Genomic DNA, 23,026 nt, shown 5'->3' with positions numbered 1-23,026 from the left:
ACCTTGTCCCCTGGATCCTGCGATGTCTCCCCGCTGTGTGTCTCCTCGCTCGATTCACACAGTGCCCGAGTGCCGCTGAGCTCCGTTCCCTGCGACGTTACGACGCACGGGGGCGGAGATTGCACCAAATTCAAAAAAATAAAAACACAGTACACATATCTTACAGATTACAGTACTGTATAAAATAATTTGTCCCTAGTGGTCTATCCAGTGTCCTGCATGCCGTTTTATATTATAAATACGGTACTTTTCTTTCTGCCTGGAAACTGTAGATTGTCCATAGCAACCAAAAAGTGTCCCTTTATGTCAGAAGTGGTTTTAGAGCAGCTAGAAAACAGCGATAATAAATTAGAATCACTTGCAGAATTGAGCGATAGTAATTTGTGGGGAAATTCGTCAATTCTGCAACTGAGCAAATTTCAGTGTTTTTGATTTGATTACATTATTGAATAATTTGTATTATAATTACATTATTATTTCTTATGCATATTTATAGTTATTTATTATATTATAATTAATGATTTTGTGTTTCAAACTTTATCATACCCGGGATGTCTACTAGACTCTTGTTTGGACAGATTTAAGCAAGTTATTCCTAAGAATTACAGGCCTACAATATTAACCGCTTAACGACCGCCGCATGTAGTTATACGTCGGCAAAATGGCACGGACAGGCAGAACGACGTGCCCGCACGTCGCTGCCTTTCCGCGGGTCGGGGGTCCGATCGGGACCCCCCCCCAATACATGCGGCGGTCGGTAAGCCTCAGGGAGCGATCCGGGATGAGGGCGCAGCTATTCGTTTCTAGCCGCCCCCTCGCGATCGCTCCCCGGAGCTGAAGAACGGGGAGAGCCGTATGTAAACACGGCTTCCCCGTGCTTCACTGTGGCGGCTGCATCGATCGTGTGATCCCTTTTATAGGGAGACATGATCGATGACGTCAGACCTACAGCCACACCCCCCTACAGTTGTAAACACACACTAGGTGAAACATAACTCCTTCAGCGCCCCCTGTGGTTAACTCCCAAACTGCAACTGTCAATAAACAATGCAATTTAAATGCATTTTTTGCTGTGAAAATGACAATGGTCCCAAAAATGTGTCAAAATTGTCCAAAGTGTCCGCCATAATGTCGCAGTCACGGAAAAAATCGCTGATCGCCGCCATTAGTAGTAAAAAACAAAAAAAATTATAAAAATGCAATAAAACTATCCCCTATTTTGTAAACGCTATACATTTTGCGCAAACCAATCGATAAACGCTTATTGCGATTTTTTTTACCAAAAATAGGTAGAAGAATACGTATCGGCCTAAACTGAGGAAAAAAAATTATATATGTTTTTGGGGGATATTTATTATAGCAAAAAGTAAAAAATATTGTTTTTTTTTCAAAATTGTCGCTCTATTTTTGTTTATAGCGCAAAAAATAAAAATCGCAGAGGTGATCAAATACCACCAAAAGAAAGCTCTATTTGTGGGGAAAAAAGGACGTTGATTTTGTTTGGGAGCCACGTCGCACGACCGCGCAATTGTCTGTTAAAGTGACGCAGTGCCGAATCGCAAAAGCTGGCCTGGGCATTTAGCTGCCTAAAGGTCCGGGGCTTAAGTGGTTAAAGGCCAAATTTCCATGCAAAACAACTGTACCACTTTCAGCATCAAAAACCTGACATAATCATACCGCCAGGGAGGTTAAACAGATATGACAAAAACGTTTAAAGTTAACAGACCAAAGGCAGCAAATTAGAGAAGCTTTAACAGTTTACATACACATTAACCTCCTGAATTGCTTGTTTTTCTAAGTTATACCATTTTTTTTTTAATATAAAATACTTTCTGCAACTGTCAACCTTCATTATCCAAGTTATCTATTGTGCTGTATCTAAATTCTCTGAGATTCCGCCTTTAGATTTCAAAAGTATCAATACGAGTAATAAATCAAGAAAGATTTCCTTTTTCCCTTTATCATAACACAAATATGCTGCAGAATGGATGCAATTTGCATATTTTTGGTGCAGAATAAATTCAATTTACCTAGCCCAGGATCTATCACTGATTTGATCACTGCACCCTAAAGAACATCACTGGCTACCAGTCACCGAGCAAATTGAGTCTGAAGCCCTATTCATAATTTAATAGGTCATTCATGCACCAGCATCGTGATGTATTTCAGAACATATCGTTCTAAATGAGACAATAAGGCTATACTCGGCTCGGCAATGCACCGGCAATTTATGGAGGGAGTTTGGAAGGACTGCAATATACTGTATACAACAGCTAGAGTTTTAATAAAAAAAAGTATGTGAAGAAAATCAGAAAAGCCGATGCAGACTGATAAAGGTGTGCGTTAGCTCTGATACTGTTACTTTGCCTTTACCGTGTTGTTATTTTCTCAATTTTCTCAATTTAAAGCTAACCTGTCACAAATCTAGGCAATTCAAATTGAACATATCAGAAGAAAAACAGAAGCAAAGGTTACTTCCAGTACAAATCGACTGTCAAAATAATGTGTAAATCTAATGATACAGATAAAGTTATATCATACAAACCAATTATTTAATTTGTTCATAAACGACCTGGAGGATGGGGTAAACAGTTTCTGCAGGATGTGGAAACCTTGCAAAAAGATCTGAACAAATTAATGGGGTGGGCAACTACATGGCAAATGAGGTTTAATGTAGAAAAATTTAAAATAATGCATTTGGGTGGCAAAAATATGAATGCAATCTATACACTGGGGGGGAACCTCTGAGGGAATCTAGGATGGAAAATGACCTGGGGGTCCTAGTAGATGACAGGCTCAGCAATGGCATGCTGCTAACAAAGCAAACAGAATATTGACATGCATTAAAAAGGGGATTAACTCCAGAGATAAATTCTTCCGCTCTACAAGACTCTGGTCCGGCCGCACCTGGAGTATGATGTCCAGTTCTGGGCACCAGTCCTTAGGAAGGATGTACTGGAAATGGAGGGAGTACAAAGAAGGGAAATAAAGCTAATAAAGAGTCTGGAGGGTATTAGTTATGAGGAACGTTACGAACACTGAACTTATTCTCTCTGGAGAAGAGGTACTTGAGAGGGGATATGATTTCAATTTACAAATGCCATACTGGTGACCCCACAATAGGGATAAAACTTTTTCGTGCAAGGGAGTTTAATAAGACACGTGGCCACTCATAATTAGAAGAAAAAAGGTTTAACCTTAAACTGCGTAGAGGATTCTTTACTGTAAAAGTGGCAAGGATGTGGAATTCCCTTCCACAGGCGGTGGTCTCAGCGTGGGGCATTGATAGTTCTAAAAAACTATTAGATAAGCACCTGAACGACCACAACATACAGGGATATACAATGTAATACTGACATATAATCATACACATAGGTTGGACTTGATGGACTTGTGTCATTTTTCAACCTCACCTACTATGTTACTATGTCAATTCAAAAAGTACAAAGTGGGGTGGGACTTGTGCCTCGGTGGGGTTTAGAAAAATTAAACAAGTTCTATCACAATTTTAAAACAACATAGAAAAGATTTTATTTACCATCCTTTGACCAGCAATGTGGTCCGGGGGGTTAAGTGGTAAAATTGTAATAGAACTTGTTTACTTTTTTTCTAAACCACACCGAGGCACATTTAAAGTCCCACCCCACTTTGTACTTTTTGAATTTTTATATTCTGCAGGGACTGTGCCTCCGTGGAGTTATAATCTTCTCATGCATACCCCTACCCCTACATACAATATGTAACTATGTAACTATCAAAATAGGAATAAAAGGGAAATCTTTTATTGGACACACTTAACTTTCATCACGTTCTCCCTTTGCTTTGATGACATCACCAACTTGTGTTCTAAAAGTGTTCTAAAAGTTTCCAACATTATCAAAAATGAAGCTAAAATAGGATTTGACTCCTAGGGGAACAGAGTAGGGAATGGGCATGAGAAATTTAAGTAGAAATTAGTCGAGGGTGGGCTGTATATTGTCAAAAGTTTTTCTTTGAAGAGTTCTCCAAAGTGGCACCTGTTATGCCGCGTACACACGATCGGTTAAACCTGATGGACCGTTTTTATCGGTTATTTAAACATCGGTTTAAAAAAAAGCCAACTTGTTTTAAATTTAACCAATGGATTCCGAACCGATAGAAAAAAAAACGATCATTAGTAGGCACGACCATCGGTTAAAAATCCATGCATGCTCAGAATCAAGTCGACGCATGCTTGGAAGCATTGAACTTCATTTTTTTCAGCACGTCGTTGTGTTTTACGTCACTGCCTTCTGACACGATCGTTTTTTTCTAACCGATGGTGTGTAGGCGCGACGGACCATCAGTCAGCTTCATCAGTTAACTGATAAAAACAGTCCATCGGTCCGTTCTCATCGGATGGACTGATCGTGTGTACGCGGCATTTCTGGAAAAGGTGTCCCCAATAGAAGGTTTTCTTTGCCTTCTCTTTGCAACAACTGTAAAATATTGGCCCTAGGGGCAAACTTAGAAGGTGAATCTCCCTAAGGTGGACACATGTATCAGGATTTTCTTTCCTATCCAAACTAAAAAAAATGTAGCTTTGAATACAGTTAGTGAATTATCTATTACTATAACAAGCAGAGATGGGAGTCTGCTGAACTCAATGGGTTCGGAATTCAATCTACAATCCCTGAAGCTAGGTTTATACCAGCGTCTTCTGGCTATACGATTTGAATGGAGTTAATGCATTTTAGCACTTCTTTTCTCAGTGAATTGTTATTAGTTTTTCAAATACAATTACATGACAACAGAAAGAAAAGGAAAATAAGAACAAATCATGCTGAGATAAATATTGAGATGCACAGTCTTGCCAAGGCGGCATACAAAATGTTCGCACAACACTCTGCGCTGTTAAAAGAGAGGTGGATGGAAAGCGTGCATCAATTATCATAATGAAATATGAACAGTACCTTTCACTTTCATTTAATACAGTTTAATAAGAGCGCCCTGGCTCAAGTCATGATTTGTACCTACATGTGGTAAAGCTGACACCAGAGCTCCGGCTGGCTTGAGGCCCGATGCTGGCTGACAAGGAGACTGAGTAATGGGTATGAGGAAGAAGGTTTTGCAGCTGAAACTCCTGGCTGTCCCCATCAATGAGAATTGTCTCTCCTGAAACTGAATTAAAAAAAAAAAACACATATTTAGGCATTTTGTATTTAAAGCCCAACTGCAGAAAACTTTGTGTCCACACTGCAAGAGTTAATTGCTCGTTTAGGTCCAGGAGACTTGTTAAAGTAGTTGTACTTACCCAATTCTACACTCCACTATGCTGCGAGACCGGTCCCTGCAGCGTCTTCTTCCCTACGTTTCAGCAGTCGAAGGTCCTGACATCATCATAGCCCTGCACTAGACGTTACGACACAGATAGGCAGATTCAGAGCGAGTTACGCCGGCGTATCCATAGATATGCCGTCGTAAATTTAAGCGTATTCTGGAAACCAGATACGCTTAAATTAGGCTAAGATACGAGCGGCGTAAGTCTCCTACGCCGTTGTATCTTAGGATGCAATTTTTCCACTGGCCGCTAGGTGGCACTTCCGTTGAGTTCGGCGTAGAATATGTAAATGACTAGATACGCCGATTCACGAACGTACGTGCGCCCGTCGCAGTAAAGATACACTGTTTCCGTAAGAGGTATGCCGGCGTAAAGATAAAGCTGCCCCTAGTTGGCCTAGTCAATGTTAAGTATGGTCGTCGTTCCCGCGTCGAAATTTGGAAATTTTACGTCGTTTGCGTAAGTCGTCCGTGAATGGGGCTGGACGTAATTTACGTTCGCGTCGAAACCAATACGTCCTTGCGGCGTACTTTGGAGCAATGCACACTGGGATATGTACACGGACGGCGCATGTGCCGTTCGTAAAAAAACGTCAATCACGTCGGGTCACCAATAATTTACATAAAACACGCCCCCTCGTCCTCATTTGAATTAGGCGCGCTTACGCCAGCCCCATTTACGATACGCTGCCGTAAGTTAGGAGGCAAGTGCTTTGTGAATACAGCACTTGCCTCTCTGACTTACAACGGCGTAGCGTAAATACGATTGCCGGAAAGATTCGCCACCGTACCTGAATCTAGGTACAAGAGACGGTCCACCGCCAGAGTGGGGGGGAGCCGAGGATCAGGTAAATTAAAGTGCTTCATCCTTTCCATGCTGCTAAACCAGTCCTTGCAGCATCTTCTCTGCTATCTAGCAGTCTAAGGTCCTGACATCATCAAGACGTACAAGACGTGATGACACCAAGAGACGGTCTACCACTGGAGCATGGGAGAGCACCATCTACCAGGGGAGCTAATGATCAGGTGAAATAAAGCGGACCTTCGGTCATTCTTTCATCATTCCATCTATTAACTACCGTATTTATCAGCGTATAACACGCACAGGTGTATAACACGCACCCTAACTTTAAGAGGGAAGTTTCAGGAAAAAAACGTTCCACAATCCCCTGCGTATAACACGCAGGCACAGTTTACCCTCTATTTTCAGGCTAAAAAAGTGAGTGTTATACGCCAATAAATACAGTACTTCCTGCCCAAGGTATGTCTATGGTTTTCCTTGACTGTGAGCGGGGATATCTGAATGATGCCTGCAGCTCCGCTCACCGCTGCGATCAGTGAGTCGGAGAACAGATCCGCCGGCCCCAGATGCCTACCATAGAGAGTTCTGGCAGACTAGATGGTCGCTGGAGTCCCTATGATCGTTCGGAGGCCGGACGCAATGTTATGACGTCACACCCGGCCTCTGCATTTAAAAAAACGGCACGGCCTCGGCTGGGAAGCCGAGATCGTTTTTTTATTTTTATTTCAGGCTTCCCAGCCTAGAGGTGAGATGTGGGGTCTTGCTGACCCCATATCTCACTGTAAAGATTCAGAATTCATCCTAATTCTGGGTGAGTTTATTAAAATATATATACAATTTTACTAATTTTACTAATACTCACCAATACTCACAATGGGCTAAGACTGAAATCACACCATTGAATATTTGCCTGATGCATTTTCCATTGAAATCAATTGAAACACATGAAAACAAATGTTGTAATGCAGGTTACAGCATGCGCATCTCGCGCACAATGACATACTTTTTTGCACATTGGTGGGTGGTGTATGTAAAGTGAATTGCAACACACATTAAAATGAACATCAATGCGTGTCAAATCACGCTGACTTGTGTTGAGACAAGTTTCATGGGTTTCCATTGGTTTAACGGATGTTTTGCATTTTTTTTTTGTGATAAATAAAAGAGCTTTACACTACATATAACAATGTACAGTATTATAGGGGGCATCCATTGCACTGGTGTCAGACCAGTATGGGTTTTCTAAAGAGAAAGCAGTTTTCTTTCAGACTCTCTCTCTCTCTCATTGACTGAAACTCCATACCACCCCATATGAACACAGCAGGCAGTGAGAGGGAAAAGATGAGTCACTGCCCTGAATAATTCATGAGTGTAAATCTATGCCTGAGCTATTGTGCTTTGTAAACAGGCCTTAATCACTAAAGCTGTTAAGATTCGTTTGGAATACATGTGAAAAAAAAACAACCTGGAGTTTCACCTGCTGGCTGGAAATTTAAATAATCATATGAATAGAAAAAAATATATTTTAGTGTTGAGTATAGAAAAAAAAGAGAGTGGGTAGGAAAGGCTCTCATGCTTCAGAATGTCTGTTAATATACTCTTTGATGTATGGGATACTCAGGCATTGGCATACCCACCCTGCTTTGCAATCCAGCACATGCCCCAGACGTCACCACTGGGAATAACTGTCATACCTGGCATGTCATGGATATGCAATAAAGTCTGGCAGATTACCTGTTTCCATCTGCTCATTAGAGGCCTGACTCTGTTCTTATCACTTCTTATCACTTCTTCTTCCTGTATGGCCCCACCCAGGCCATCCCAGGAAGTCTATATTAACTGTTGCACTACAGGTCTGCAGTGCTGTTCAACAGTGTTGTTTGCTTAAGTTCCTGTCTGCAGTGTGCTACAATTATCTTCCTGTGTACCGTTTTTGGCTCGTCCCTGACTTCTCCTGTTTGCCTGTGCCCTTGACCTTTTGCCTGTCCCTCGGTTACCCTAGTCTGCCTGTTGCCCTGACCTCGGCTTACCCATCACTACCGTTTGTCCTACTTGCTGCTTGCCCTCTCTCTCTGCGGAGCGTGACCTAGGGCATCCCAGGGGTTGCGACCTGGATCCAGCTGCGGCGAAGGCCATCCTCACCACTAGAGGCTCTGGTGAACACAAAGCTGGGTCTTAGACTCCGCGTCCTGGGCGATCTTGGGTTCACGCTTCCTCTCTGATAGCAGCAGTCGGCTGTAGGGTTCACTACCCTGTGGTGCATCCCTGACTCCAACAGGGTGCACTTGTCACCTGGCCGCAGGTGACCCGACATGGCACCTGGTTGTTGATAGAGGCTATTATTATCTATGGCATCTCCTGACACTGGCACTAGATTACAAATCAGGGTGACAGTGCTGAGGTTGTGAAGATGCTGGCTCAGGGGTCAGCCTAGGTAGGTGTTTATGTTTTATCCTGTAGGGATGAGCAAATCAGCATAGGTTTGATTGAACAAGGGTCTGGCAAACCTAAGTAAATCCAAATGAAGTCTATAGGGGGGCAACCCTTGCATTAAATTCTAGCTATTTTTGAGCTGATACGCAAACTACTGTCAAAAAGGCACGAGAAGCTGAGCATTGCCATGGGCACACGTACAGTACCAAAGCAAAAAGAAAACAAATAAATACAATAGAATTGGAGGGGGTCTTTTCATGTGGGTTTATTGGCAACATTAAAAATGCACAAATTTATTAACCACCTTAACAATGGGCATTTTTACCCGCTTCCTGCAATCTTCAGCTTTCAGTGCTGTCGCACTTTGAATAACAATTGAGCGGGCATGCAATGCTGTACCTAAACAACATTTTTATTATGTTTTGAGACAGATAGAAATTTATTTTGTTGGTATTTAATCACCACTAGGTTTTTTTTGCTAAACAAACAAAAAAGAGACCAACAATTTTGAAAAAAAATATTTTTCTTAGTTTCTGTTATAAAATGTAAATAAGATTTTTTTCTCCTTCACTGATGTGCGCTGATCAGGATGCACTGATGGGTACTGATAGGCTGCACTGATGAGGCGGCACTGATGTGGAGGCACTATTATTGGGCACGGATAGGCAACACTGATGGGCACTGATAGGCAGCACTGATGGACACTGATAGGCGGCAAGGGGTGGCCCTGATAGGCAGCACTGATAGGTGGCACTGATGGATGGCACTGATGGGCATTGATGAGGAGGCACTAATGGGCACGGACAGGCATCACTGATGGACACTGAAAAGCATCACTGATGGGCACTGACAAGCAGCACTAGTGGGCACTGATTGGAAACACTGTTGAGGCTGCACTGATCATCAGGGCAGATGTCCCTACTGAGGAATGCAGATATACCGTAATTTCCTGTTTACACTGTGATCAGCTGTGATTGGACACAGCTGATCACATGGTAAAGAGCCTACATCATAGGCTCTTAACTGCGATTGGTGATGCGCTGCGTCCTAGGAACATAGTGCATCACCAATCGCCGCGATGTGTGCCCCTGCAGGCACGCATGCACGGCGAGATTGGGAGGAGGTCGTATGACTTCCTCTCAGAATGAGAGTGCTCCTGCCTCTCTGTCCTTTTACTGTACGGTGGGTGGGAAGCAGTTAAATAATATACTTGGGGAGACCTTAAAACTGCACATGGTGTTATTGAACAGTATGATTTCCATGGACAGTGTCTGCGACAGCAAACACTGGCTGCACTTATTTGATTGAGGAATTGATTTTTTTCTTTTGCAATTAGCTTGGCCTACATACAACAGCAACACTCCAATCAAAGCTTTTTTCAAGTAGTTTACGCAGCAACACATGCTTTTCATCAAATGACAATAGGCCCACTTTGACTGGCATGTAGGAACAATTTCTCTTTGACTTATTAATCTCATATATTTTCTATTTGGAATGTATTACAGCGCTGTATGATTTTCCAAAAAAATACGAAAAGACAAAACAAAACAGAACACCTCTGCAAACGTGATGAGAAATACCTTTCACCACTGACCATGGATTAAATACAGAAATTGTTGGTAATGTGAAGATTGGGGTATAAGTGCAAACTAGGGTTGCCCCCTTTTCTTTTTTTTCTTTTTTTTTTTTATAGTATAAACTATACATATATTTTGTTATTAAATAACATTTCTAATCATATGAAGTTAAAAACAAGAGATCCCATTTGGGTGGGGGGGAGGGGGCTCCTAGTGTCAGGAGGGCCCCTGCAGGGGCGGTGCTTGTCCCGGGGGATATTTTACCCCAGAGGTCACTAATTTGAACTTGCCAAGTTTGTTTATTGCAGGGCTTGGACCGCAGTATGCTGCTCCTGCGAGGTTACTGTCATATTGTTAAACACATTTTGTGAATGTAACGTATAATCTTGTAAACTTGAAAATTCTTTAATAAACACCATTGAAACCAAAAACAAGAGTTCCCCTTTTATATCTGAACTCACATAGTTCCCTTTCACTGTAAGGGGGGACTCTACAGACTCTGATGTACTGGAGAACTCTGGGGACTCTAACATAAGGAACTCTCTGGGAACCCTGATTTAAGGGGGAACACTGAGAACTCTGATGTACAGAGAGGACTCTGATGTAAGGGAGAACACTGTGGCCTTTGGTGTAAAGGGGAACTCTGATGTAAGGGGTGCTCTGAGAACCCTTAGTGTACTCACTCAGAGGCAGGAGAGAGAAGGAGGGAGACTTCCATCACAGACAGGGATGGATGGTGAGCTCACTCACCCATTGGAAGTCAGCACCGCTCATCCAGATGTATCTTAGGCTGCTGAACTTTAAATTCCCAGCCCCCATTTTCCTTTTCTGAGGCACAGCCTCGGGGATTGGTGTGTGGGCAGACACAGAGGGGTGGGGGCGGGGGGGGAGGAAGAGGAGCAGATCGAGCCCTCTCTCCTCTCTCGTCTGTGTGTGTGTTTGGGGGGGGGTGGTTAGTGTTGGCTTTGGGCAGTGTGAAAGACAGTGTAACAGCCACTCTCAGCTTAGACAACTGCAGCCAGCAACCCTGCTTGGAAGCCACAGTCCAGAATAATGTCTCCAGGTTTCAGGCAGTCTGAAACCCAGATGCATGATTCTGAAGCCGAACTGTTCAGGTGAATCCCGGACAGGTGGCAACCCTTGTGCAAACTAATGGGCATTCCAAGCTGGTCTTTTTTTCTTTTAAATGTTCAAATAAAATATATTTTTTTTTTACTAAGATATGCATTTGTAATGTAACCCCTATCGCTTTATAATACAGTGGAACCTCGGTTTAAGAGTAACTTGGTTTGAGAGCGTTTTAATTTGCGGGCAACTTCTTTTTTTTTTATTCTGAGACAAGCAGAATTCAAGCTAAATAGGCCTGCAGTACCTCATTTGGCCTGAGGTACGGGGGCGCAGAAGCAGAGCAGAGCCGAAAATAGGCCTGCAGTACCTCATTTGGCCTGAGGTACATGGCGCAGGAGCCGAGAAAATCAGAACATTGGCCTGCAGTACCTCATTTGGCCTGAGGTACGGGGGCACAAGAAATGCACCAAAGTGTCCTCTGGCCTTTTTAGGAAGTTTTCGGCGCTCTCTGGCGCCCCCACACCCCTGGCCGCATTCGGTATTGCATCCCATTGAAGTCAATGCAGAACAAATTATTTTCGTTTCCATTGACCTCAATGAGAAAACTCGCTTTGATATGCGAGTACTTTGGATTATGAGCATACTCCTGGAACGGATTATGCTCGTAATCCGAGGTTCAACTGTACTCGTTTTATTTATTTTTTGCTGCAGAGATGTTAATATAAAGACACACAGACAGTGGCAGCTCATTTCTGTACCTGTATACTACCTCTAGAGCTCTACAGGCTGACATATGTTGTTTTCTATATAGCGGATAAGTGTAAATATGTGGTTTATGGGTGATCTGTACTGACCTGTGTGGTGTGTTAGCGTTATTATATAACTCTCCACGTTTGCCCTTGGTGGCTCCCATAGCAAAACAGCTCCAGAGTCAGTAACGTTACTGGCCCTCAGGCCAAGCGGAGGATCCAGGCCTGTAACAAGAAACAAAGAAACCAACATGACAAGTGTGACAATGAATGACAGATTGTAAGACACAGCAATATGTAAGCGCTGCAATACGCAGTCACTAAAGTCACCTCGGGGCCGGTTCTATAAGGACGGATTGAAAAAAAAAAAGAAAGAAAATAAATTAAAACTAGATCAGCACAATGCACTTTCTGAAATGCCACAATATATCACAGGTTAACATAAAGGATCTACAATACGGAATCTGATTTTTTATTAATGTTGAAAGCAGCTCCAGGGAACAAGTGCAATGTCACTAAGCTATTGATATTATTGATGAAATATTGCTAATAAACTATTAAACCCAAAAACAAACATTTATTATATTGCAGTTTACCAGTTCTTAGATGTTATGGATGCACGTGTGTTTTTTTTTAGGCTTTTTTTATTAAATTTTTCTCCTTGTGATTCAGCCAGTAAGTCAGTTTTTTTTAAACAGAACAGACTCTCCTACAAATGTATTGGTTCACAGGGATGAGACTAACCATTTTCCACTAGCAGTAGTCAGTGGCGGCTGGTGCTAAATTTTTTTGGGGGGGTGCAAAAAAAAAAAAAAAACATCAATTACAGCCTTGCGGTGCCCATCAATTGCCGCCACTGTGCCCATCAATTGTCGCCACTGTGCCCATCAATTGCCGCCAGTTTGCCCCTAAAATGCCGCCAGATTGCCCCCCCCCCCGCCTGGCACTTACCTTTCTCGGTCAGCCATCCTCGGATCTTCCTCCAGGATCCCTCGAAATAGTCCTGCCCTCGATGTTGCTTCAGCCAATCAGGTTACCGGTAACCAGAACCGGTGAACCTGATTGGCTGAGACGCCTGTCAGTGTTAACCAGGGAACGCACACCCTGTTAACTATTTGGAAGCTGATTACAGCCCTCAGGCTGTAATTGGGAAGCCTATCAGAGCCGCTGATAGGCCCCTTTCACATGTGCACATGTGCAGACCGTATGTCCGCATTTTCATCTATCCGTTGCGGATGAAAACGGGACATACATTTGTCCCTATGTGATTGCGGGTGTCAGCGGATAACCCGTAATCACCCGCCTCCGCAAAGCTCCGCCTTTTCGGACGGAAGAAAATACTATTTTCTTCCGTCTGGTGGATCGGATCAGGTGACCACAGACATACGGTCTGTGTTCATCCAATCCCCCCAGCGATTTTCTTCGTGACTGCGAAATTATGGCGGACACTTCGGACAATTTTGACACATTTTTGGGACCATTGTCATTTTCACAGCAAAAAATGCATTAAAAATGCATTGTTTACTGTGAAAATGACAATTGCAGTTTGGGAGTTAACCACATGGGGGCGCTGAAGGGGTTAAGTGTGACCTCATTTGTGTTTCTAACTGTAGGGGGGTGTGGCTGTAGGTGTGACGTCATTGATTGTGTTTCCCTATAAAAGGGAACACACGATCAATGACGGCGTCACAGTGAAGAACGGGGAAGCTGTGTTTACACACAGCTGTCCCCGTTCTTCAGCTCCGGGGACCGATCGCGGGACTCCAGCGGCAATCAGGTCCGTGAGTCCCGCAGTCACGGTCACGGAGCTTCGGACCAGATTACGGGCGCGCGCCACGGCTAGGCACTTAAAGAGGACGTACCTGTACGTGCTTGTGCCCAGCCGTGCCATTCTGCCAACGTATATGTGCAGGAGGCAGTCCTTAAGTGGTTAAAGTATGGTTCCCTTTTGCAGGAAATAAAAACCCGACGATACAGTGCCTTGAAAAAGTATTCATATCCCTTGAAAGTTTCCACATTTTGTCATGTTACAACCAAAAACTTAAATGTATTTTACTGAGATTTTATGTGATAGACCAACAAAGTGGCACATAATTGTGATTTGGAAGGAAAATGATAAATGGTTTTCATTTTTTTTTTTACAAATAAATATGTGAAAGTGTGGTGTACATTTGTATTTAGCCGCCTTTACTCTGATAGCCCTAACTAAAATCTTTGAGGAAGGCGGCAGGGTCGCTAGCGCGCCTCTGGCGGCATTTAAAGGGCCACGTACAGGTACGTGATAATGCCTGTCCGTGCCATTCTGCCGACGTATATATGGTGTGGGCGGTCCTTAAGCGGTTAAGCTAGTGCATTGTTGGTTCACTTACCCTTTCCTTCGATTTCCCTTCTAAATGTTTTTTTTCGTTGTCTGAATTTCTCACTTCCTGTTTCTCCTCAGTAAACTTGCCACCATCATCCGAGCAGTGGTTAGTCAGATAAAACAGTTTACTGAGCACCTTACTGAGGAGGAACAGGAAGTAAGAAATTCAGACAAAGAAACATTTTTTTAAAAGGGAAATCGAAGGAAAAGGTAAGTGAACCAACAGTGCACTAGCTTAAAGGAACCTAGCGTATTTTCCGGCGTATAAGACGACTTTTTGGATGCAAAAAAATGCATCCAAAGTCGGGGGTTGTCTTATACGCCAGTGACAGTCTCCGTGCTTGCGAGCGTCCATGATTTAAAAGCTGCTCCTTCTCAGCGTGTCCTGTGATAGGCGGAACACAAATCTTCCCTCTGTTCTGTGTTCCTCCTATCACAGATGCCTTCTCATCCTCGGACGAGAGGACGTCCGTGATAGGCGGAACACAGAACAGAGGCGCTGCTGGGAAAATTTGTGTTCCGCCTATCACAGGACAGTCTGAGAAGAAGGCGCGGTTTTCAAATCATGGACGCTCGCAGCACAGAGACTGTCACCGGCCTGGAAACAAATCAGCAAAACGTGAGTGATGGCACTGTTGGCACAGTGGGGGCAAGTGACGGCACAGTGGGGGCAAGTGATGGCACAGTGTAGGAAAGTGATGGCACAGTGTAGGCAAGTGATGGCACAGTGTAGGCAAGTGATGGCACAGTGGGGGCAAGTGATGGCACAGTGGGGGCATGTAATGTAATGGCACAGTGAGACTTGAAAAAAGAGTGTTTCTGTCAGCGGTTCTGGCTAACCCTCAGCTTCCAGAAAGACTAGTAGGAAGGGGGTAGTCTTATATGGCGAGTATATCCCAAAACCAAAATTTTTCCTGGAAAATTAGGGGGTCGTCTTATACGCCCAGTCATCTTATACGCCGGCAAATAAGGTATTTAGAAAATAAAAAACAAACCTTTACAACCCCTTTAAGCCCAGTACACACAGGCCGAATGTCGGGCGGCATTGGTTGCCAGCCAACATTCGCCGTATGTACTGCAGCCAGTCCGATTCTGTCGAAGGGGCATGACTGGAAAAGGTCTGCCAACCCAGAACATTATGTCCAGTGTGGTCCATAATAAGCCTATTGTGGAATGTTTCTTCTTAATTCCCAAACAGATTATGGCACTTTAGAACTTAACTTGTAAAATTGCAATATGCAATATTTATTCCCAGAGAAAGGGTCCTATAAACACTTACTAAAGTATTTTGCTGCAAAACGATGTTAGGAAACATAACTCATCTACTGGAGAAAAGCCAGGGGGCACATTTTGTTTTTTATCCTCAAACCACTGAGGGCGGCAGGGAAGGCAAGAGGCCCATAAAACATAAATTTGACATGCGTGCTTTGTATCAAAGATGCAAACTGGGAGAAACACAATTGTGAAAAGAAAACTAGTACTCCATCTGGTGTCTCAAAGGAAAATGCAAACTATTAATATTAAATATTTATTATTTACTTGACAATAAAAATTATTTTAGTTCTGACCAAAAAAAAAAAAAGACATTATGTATAAAACCACTGTACATTCCACTACAGGAGATTGATCACTGTGTCTTAATTGCCTGATATCATACTGTGTCCATAATCAAATCTGTCTAATGAATATATATTATGTACATCTATACGTGACACACGCTATTATTTAATGGTGCAGATCATTGAGTAAGAACATTATGAGGATGCAGCTATGCCATTTGTTGGAAGTCTAAAGCTGTTATGAAGAGGTATTTAATATGTATTGTCATAGTGGAAAACTTCCTAAGATTGGAGATAGGTGTTTGCAGAGTGGGGATATGTCCGCCAGCGAATTTGCCCCTGTGCATTGCACAGACGTTCGTCTGGAGGGGATATGTTCACTCTGCAAGGACATTATCGTTTATAGTGAGATGGGGCTCCTGTCTCTGCTGTGTGTCTGATCAGCACATGTCGGGGCTCGTAGCGTGCACCTGCAGATAACCTCCCACCCACAGGAACGATAGTATAATCTGGGTATGCGTTGTTCTCTGGAACAACGCAGAATAAGGATTCATAACCAGCGGTAAATATGGGAGTCTTTGAGTTGTTATGGTCTGAAACAGAGTTTATGTTTGTTTAGCCATGCGGCTTTCTTTGTTTAGTTGAATAACATGGCTTCCAGGTAAAGCATACACCCTGTCTCTGCTCAGACATGCCCATAGGACTCCTTTAGCCATTATTCATTGGTTGTTTGTATTAAAGTGGAGGTTCACCCGGAAATAACATTTTTTAACCTTAGATTCCTGCTCATTTTGTCTAGGGGAATCGGCTAGTTTTTTTTAAATCGAAGCTGTACTTACCGGTTTAGAGAGCGATCTTCTCCGCCGCTTCTGGGTATGGGCTGCGGGACTGGGCGTTCCTATTTTGATTGACAGTCTTCCGACAGGCTTCCGACGGTCGCATCCATCGCTTCATGATTTTCCGAAAGTAGCCGAACGTCGGTGCGCAGGCGCAGTATAGAGCCGCACCGACGTTCGGCTTCTTTCGGCTACTCGTGACGCGATGGATGCGACCGTCGGAAGCCTGTCAATCAAATAGGAACGCCCAGTCCCGAAGACCATACCCGGAAGCGGCGGAGAAGATCGCTCTCTACAACAGTAAGTACAGCTTCGATTTTAAAACAACTAGCCGATTCCCCTAGACAAAATGAGCATAAATCTAAGGGTAAAAAAAATGTTATGGGTGAACTCCCGCTTTAACTCATCCTGTTTGGAAGGATTTCCTGGTCATTTCCTGTGTGGACAGGGGCGGACTGACAACTCATGGGGCCCCCGGGCAATAGGAGATTATGGGGCCCCCCAGCAAGCTGCATGCTTGTTATTTAAAAATAAATAAAAAAACAAGATTTTACAACCCCTTCAATTAAAACCAGCAACTGTTGAGACAACACCTTGGTCAGGTCTATGTACAGTGTAATGTACAGAGTATGTGGGTCAGGAGTAACAAACAAAACAACATATAGAGTATAGCAGTCAGGATGAGCACCACGTTCACATCAGAGTCCTCCCTTACATCAAAGTCCCAACATTCTCCCTCTACATCACAGGCCGCAGGGTCAGTCCCCCCCTTACATCAGAATCTCCCCTTACAGCAGAGCCCCAACAGTGGCACCCTATGGCAGAGCCCCCCCCCCCCAGTGTGTCACCTTTTATCGGTGTCCCTTTACACACACCTTTGCACCTTAGTGCTTAGTGTAGCAGGCAGCTGGCAGGTAAAGGCTTTAAAAACCCACTTGTTGCCGCCTCCAAACTGCACAAGTGAGTCATGGAGCCAGCTGAATAGTGAACTGCTGTGGTTGGCATTTAGGCATGTGATTACAGGCCATGCTTGATGGGTGCCATGATGTCATGATACAGAGACAGTATACAGATACAATATACGGACACAGTATGCAGACACAGTATACACACAGACAAACACACAGTATACAAACCCAGTATACAGACAATATACAAACACGGACACAGTATACAGACACAATATACAAACACGGACACACACACACACACAGTATACAGACACAATATACAAACACGGACACACACACACACACAGTATACAGACAATATACAAACACGGACACACACACACACACAGTATACAGACACAATATACAAACACGGACACACACACACAGTATACAGACACAATATACAAACACGGACACACACACACAGTACACAGACACAATATACAAACACGGATACACACACACAGTATACAGACACAATATACAAACACAGACACACACACACACAGTATACAGACACAATATACAAACACGGACACACACAGTATACAGACACAATATACAAACACGGACACACACACACACAGTATACAGACATACACAGTATACAGACCCAGTATACAGGCAGACACACACAGTATACAGACACACACAGTATACACACAGACACAGTAAGCATATACATACACACAGTATACACACTTTTCATCTATAAATCAGCATAATTGAACACACTGCTGCTGCCCCCATCTCCTGGCATGCTGGGACTTGTAGTTCAACAGCAGTACACAGACACATTCGGTGGTAATACAGGAGAGGAGGCTTAGCCTGTGTTTTGGTGGGCAGGTAATCTGTAGGGACTGAGATGTAGCAGAGATTGGGGGAGAAGTTCAGACCATGCTTCCTCCAGGAGAAGTGCACTTCTCACACACAGAAAAAGGATCTAACAGCCTCAGAGACAGCTCTGCTAGAGTAAACTCAACCCCCCCTCCCCCTCACCAGAGAAAGCACTGATAAAACGACATTTAACTTACCTTGTTTTAGCCTGAAGTCCATCCCACACTCCATGCTGCGTCCCCACCTCCCTCTCCTCCAGCTGTCGGCAATCTCCTGCTCTGTATTCAAAGAAGCCGCGCGGGGGAAGGGGGGCGTGTACACCATGTTCCCATTGGCTGAGGAGGTAGTGAAGGGGTGGAGCAGCTATTGCCTCCGAAATCTCACTTCAAAATGATGTCGGTGTCATACATTTCAGGTACAGATGTAAAAATACACAGATTTTTACAATCTGTCCCTGATTTTTCTAAGGCTGGCAACCCTGATGGGGCCCCCTAGTGGCATGGGGCCCTCGGTCACTGCCCGAATGACCGAATGGTCAGTCCGCCCCTGTGTGTGGAGGTAATTTCCTGTGATGTCCCTTCCCATGGAGGAAGCAATTGGCTGTTGGAGTCATCACTTCCTGTTTGTGATTGCCTTTGTTGTCTCTAAAATAAAAAGCCAAGCACACTACTCGCAGGGGGGCAGTCATGCGATGGAACTGAGAATGTAAGCTGTGGAGATGTCTGTTTACTGTTTACTATACGGGAAATAGAGTGATAGGTAAGATGCATTATATCATTAGACGAAATGTGTGCTTATTAGCACAGGAGATATGGTGTGTGCCCAGCATACAGCTGAATTTCCATGACACCATGTTTTATGGAATATTTAAAAAATAAAAACCTTAAAAGTCATTTGTTTACACTGACCTGTCTGTGCGGTGATGACGACTCTTTCGCTCTCCTCACGTCCCCACACGCTGCTTAGGCTGATTCTATATTCAGTGGTAGGCTGTAGATTGGCGAGTGTGTATTGAGTCTGGTCATTAGCAATCACCACGCTATCCATCCTCCCTGTAGATATTAAACCACAAACCATAAAAAGCTATTACCTTTTGTCTTTTAATTCTCCATCGAGATGCAAAATTCCCTTTAGTCAATAGGGTTGTCTCTTAAAACTTGTAAAAAAATCACATCATGATAGACATCTCCGTAGCCCCCCAATGTGAAATCTTCTGCTTACTTACTAATTTCTGATTGGCTGTCTTGCAGAAGAAGCAAGTGACATAGCTTAGAAGCAACATCAAAAAAATAAATAATAATAATTCAGAGGAGCGTTGACATCTCTACCATAGAAATGGTTTTAATGAGATGTTTTGAATCTGTTTATTGTAAAAGTAAGTTTTGTAAAAGTGAAATCTTTTTAAACTTTTTCTGCTTTCCTCTTTAAAGGGGTTGTAAAGGTTTGTTTGTTACTTTCTAAATAGGTCCATTTTAGCCAGTGCATTGTTGGTTCACTTGTCTTTTCCTTCGATTTCCCTTTTAAATGTATTTTTTCTTTGTCTGAATTTCTCACTTCCTGTTTCTCCTCAGTAAGCTTGCCCCCATCATCTGAGCTGTTCTGGTTGGGGGGTTAGTCATCATTCTTGCCCCCTCCCTTGGGACTACATCCCTGTGGGGAGACGCTGTGAAACACCCGCAGGAATGTAGTCCCAAGGGAGGGGTTGAGCACGCTTACTAACCCCCAGCCAGAACGGCTCGGATGATGGGGGCAAGGTTACTGAGAAGAAACAGGAAGTGAGAAATTCAGACAACGAAAAAAAACATTTAGAAAAGAAATCTAAAGAAAAGGTAAGTGAACCAACAATGCACTAGCTTAAAGGAACCTATTTAGAAAATAAAAAACAAACCTTTACAACCCCTTTAAAAACTGCATAAAAGAAACATATTATGGATTTCTATTCCACCAACACAAAATTATAGAAGCAGGATTTTTTTTCTCAGAAAATAGATGCAGGAACTCAACCATAACACACACACACACAATCCAAACCACATCAAATAGTGGGTATGGTCAAATAATACTAATGGTGGGAGAGTCTTAAAGGGGCATTAACTACCAGGAGTGCATTACGTATACAGTGCAGAGTTTGGTAGGGTTACGCAAAGAGTGCAGAGTTTAGGGTTATGCTACACACAGAGTGCAGAGCCTTCTTCCACAGCTACTTGCTTCTGCATCCTCCATCCACATCTCACCTTCACCCCTCTTCTTCCCTGGTATCTCTCCACACACTATAGGTGGCTCTGCCTTGCTCATTTTCAGGGAGATCCTCCAGTGGGGGAGTCAGCATCTGCACTGCACCCCAGGCACCTACATCTCCCAGATCCTGCACTCAGTGGGAGCCTCTCAGGAGATCAGATCTATGGGAGCTGTTGGAAGACAAACTGTCACTTGTAAACACAGAAGCCGGACTTCTGTGTTTACAAGTGATAGTGGCGAGCAGGAAGAGAAGGGCCTCAGCCAAAGGCGGTGGAATTGAGCTTCACCAAGTTCCAGCTGAAAAAAGCCCGGCATAGAAATGTACTCTTTTATTGAAGCCACAATTCTCAATGAATGCATTAACCCAACATTTCATATTCCTGATAAGTGCCTTTTGTACAATGTTCTTGTGTATTTTTGCATTTATTCCTTCGGGTGAAATACCTGGTGTTCCTGCCAGTCCTCTTGCTTTCCTTTTTTAAACTGACCAACCTAAGCATGATAGCACATCTGTCCCAACATGGTCAGTTTTCTGGCTGTGCTGGAAAAACAGCCTGCCTGTCCTGCTGACATGCCCCCAGCTATTCACTGGGAAGATCAGTGTCAATGTACTGCTGTTTGTCCACCCCTACCTCTTTAACCGCCTTATGCAACTGAGAACAGAAATAATTTGATCACCTACAAGAAGAAAAAAATATTTATAATCTATCTATATAGACTGTATATGTTTCCTCCGGGGAGGATTCCTCCATCCACCATGATTGGTGGATGGGGGGAATTTGTCTATTCACAGCCTAATAATGATGGGTTTTTTACTTAAATTCCATCATAGTTTTACTTTAGGCCTTATGCACACTTGATGTTTTGCTATCTCCACTAGATGTCTTTCCTCCCGGTGTTTTGGCTGTAAAAGCGTGTAATGTGTTTAGGCGCATTCGGGCGCATCAAGCGCTTGGGCATTAATTTATTTAATTTACCAGAATAATAATTTGTTCTGGCCATTGAAATTAAATAACACCCAAGCACTAAATACGCCTAGCGCTTATGCACGTTTACAAGCTTCAAGCAATTTTTTCTGACAAAACGCTACTGCTCCTTGACACGCTGGTAGTGCTTTTTTTTCTGTCTCTAAATGTCCCAGCCTCTTAACACCTCTATACACCTACACTATATTACTAAAAGTATTGGGACGCCTGCCTTTATACACACATAAATGTTAATGGCATTCCAGGCTTATTCTGTAGGGTTCAATATTGAGTTCAACCACCTTTTGCAGCTATAACAGTTTCAACCCTTCAGGGAAGGCTGTCCAAAAGGTTTAGGAGTGTGTCTATGGGAATGTTTGACCATTCTTCCAGAAGAGCATTTGTGAGGTCAGGCACTGATATTGGACGAGAAGGAATGGCTTGCAGTCTCCACTCTAATTCATCCCAAAGGTGTTCTACTGGGTTGAGGTCAGGCCAATCAAGTTCCTCCACCACAAATCTGCTCATCCATGTCTTTATGGGCCCAGCTTGTTCACTGGTCCAAATCATTTGGTAACAAATGGAAAAAGAAAATATGGACAGCCGCACTCCAAAAAACCTTGATGGTTTATTTAAAAAAGGAAAAATGCACTACAAGTCACAGCACACAACACAGGAGTAAAACAGCTGACGCGTTTCGCACCCTTGATCTTCTGAGACCATACTGATCATCCTAACACAATCCACCTGGAGCGGTAACTTTCTTTCTTCCAAATCATTTGGTGGAGGGGGGATTATGGTGTGGGGGTTGATTTTCAGGGGTAGAAGAAGGGGGGGTTTTGGGACTTTGAATGAGATGCGTTTCAGGGGTTGGGCTTGGCCCCTTAGTTAAGGTGTCAGCATACCATTTTGGACAATTTCATGCTCCCAACAGTTTGGGGATGGCCCCTTCCTGTTCTAACATGACTGCGCTCCAGTGCACAAAGCAAGGTCCATAAAGACATGGATGAGCAAATTTGGGTTGGAGAAATTTGACTGGCCTGCACAAATTTGACTGGCCTGCACCTTGACTTCCGCAATAATAAGCTATTCACACCTGATCATCAATAGATGATCAGGTGTGAATAGCTTATTATTGCGGAGACGGGACGTCTGGGGGATGACTAATAATCAACTCAACTGAATGTCATTGTCTAAGAGAGTGTGTTTTGAAGTGCCGTGTGGGTAGAGTTGATTCATTGTTCACTTGGTTTCTAAAACTGTATAAAGGAAAGCTAAGTTACCATTAAAAGTGTTCATACATTTTGAAACCAGTAACAGAGCGTATGTCTCGTTATTCTAGGAAATTA

The 23,026-nt window shown here is 43.3% G+C and overlaps 1 protein-coding gene across 1 annotated transcript in view; it reads right to left on the bottom strand.

The window, feature by feature from the left end:
- Positions 1-23,026, bottom strand: part of LOC120945855 (tenascin-R-like) — a 736,249-nt gene that overhangs the window by 76,940 nt on the left and 636,283 nt on the right. Inside the window, exons 15-17 of the mRNA XM_040360372.1 lie at positions 19,383-19,526; positions 12,033-12,152; positions 4,996-5,139 (exon numbers count right to left, since the gene is read on the bottom strand). Of these exons, the coding sequence (XP_040216306.1) occupies positions 4,996-5,139; positions 12,033-12,152; positions 19,383-19,526 (408 nt within the window). The remainder of the gene's footprint in view (positions 1-4,995; positions 5,140-12,032; positions 12,153-19,382; positions 19,527-23,026) is intronic.

The sequence above is a fragment of the Rana temporaria genome, chromosome 7, assembly GCF_905171775.1.
Source record: "Rana temporaria chromosome 7, aRanTem1.1, whole genome shotgun sequence".
In the NCBI taxonomy this organism is placed as follows: domain Eukaryota; kingdom Metazoa; phylum Chordata; class Amphibia; order Anura; family Ranidae; genus Rana; species Rana temporaria.
This window is presented reverse-complemented; position numbering and strand designations above follow the sequence as displayed.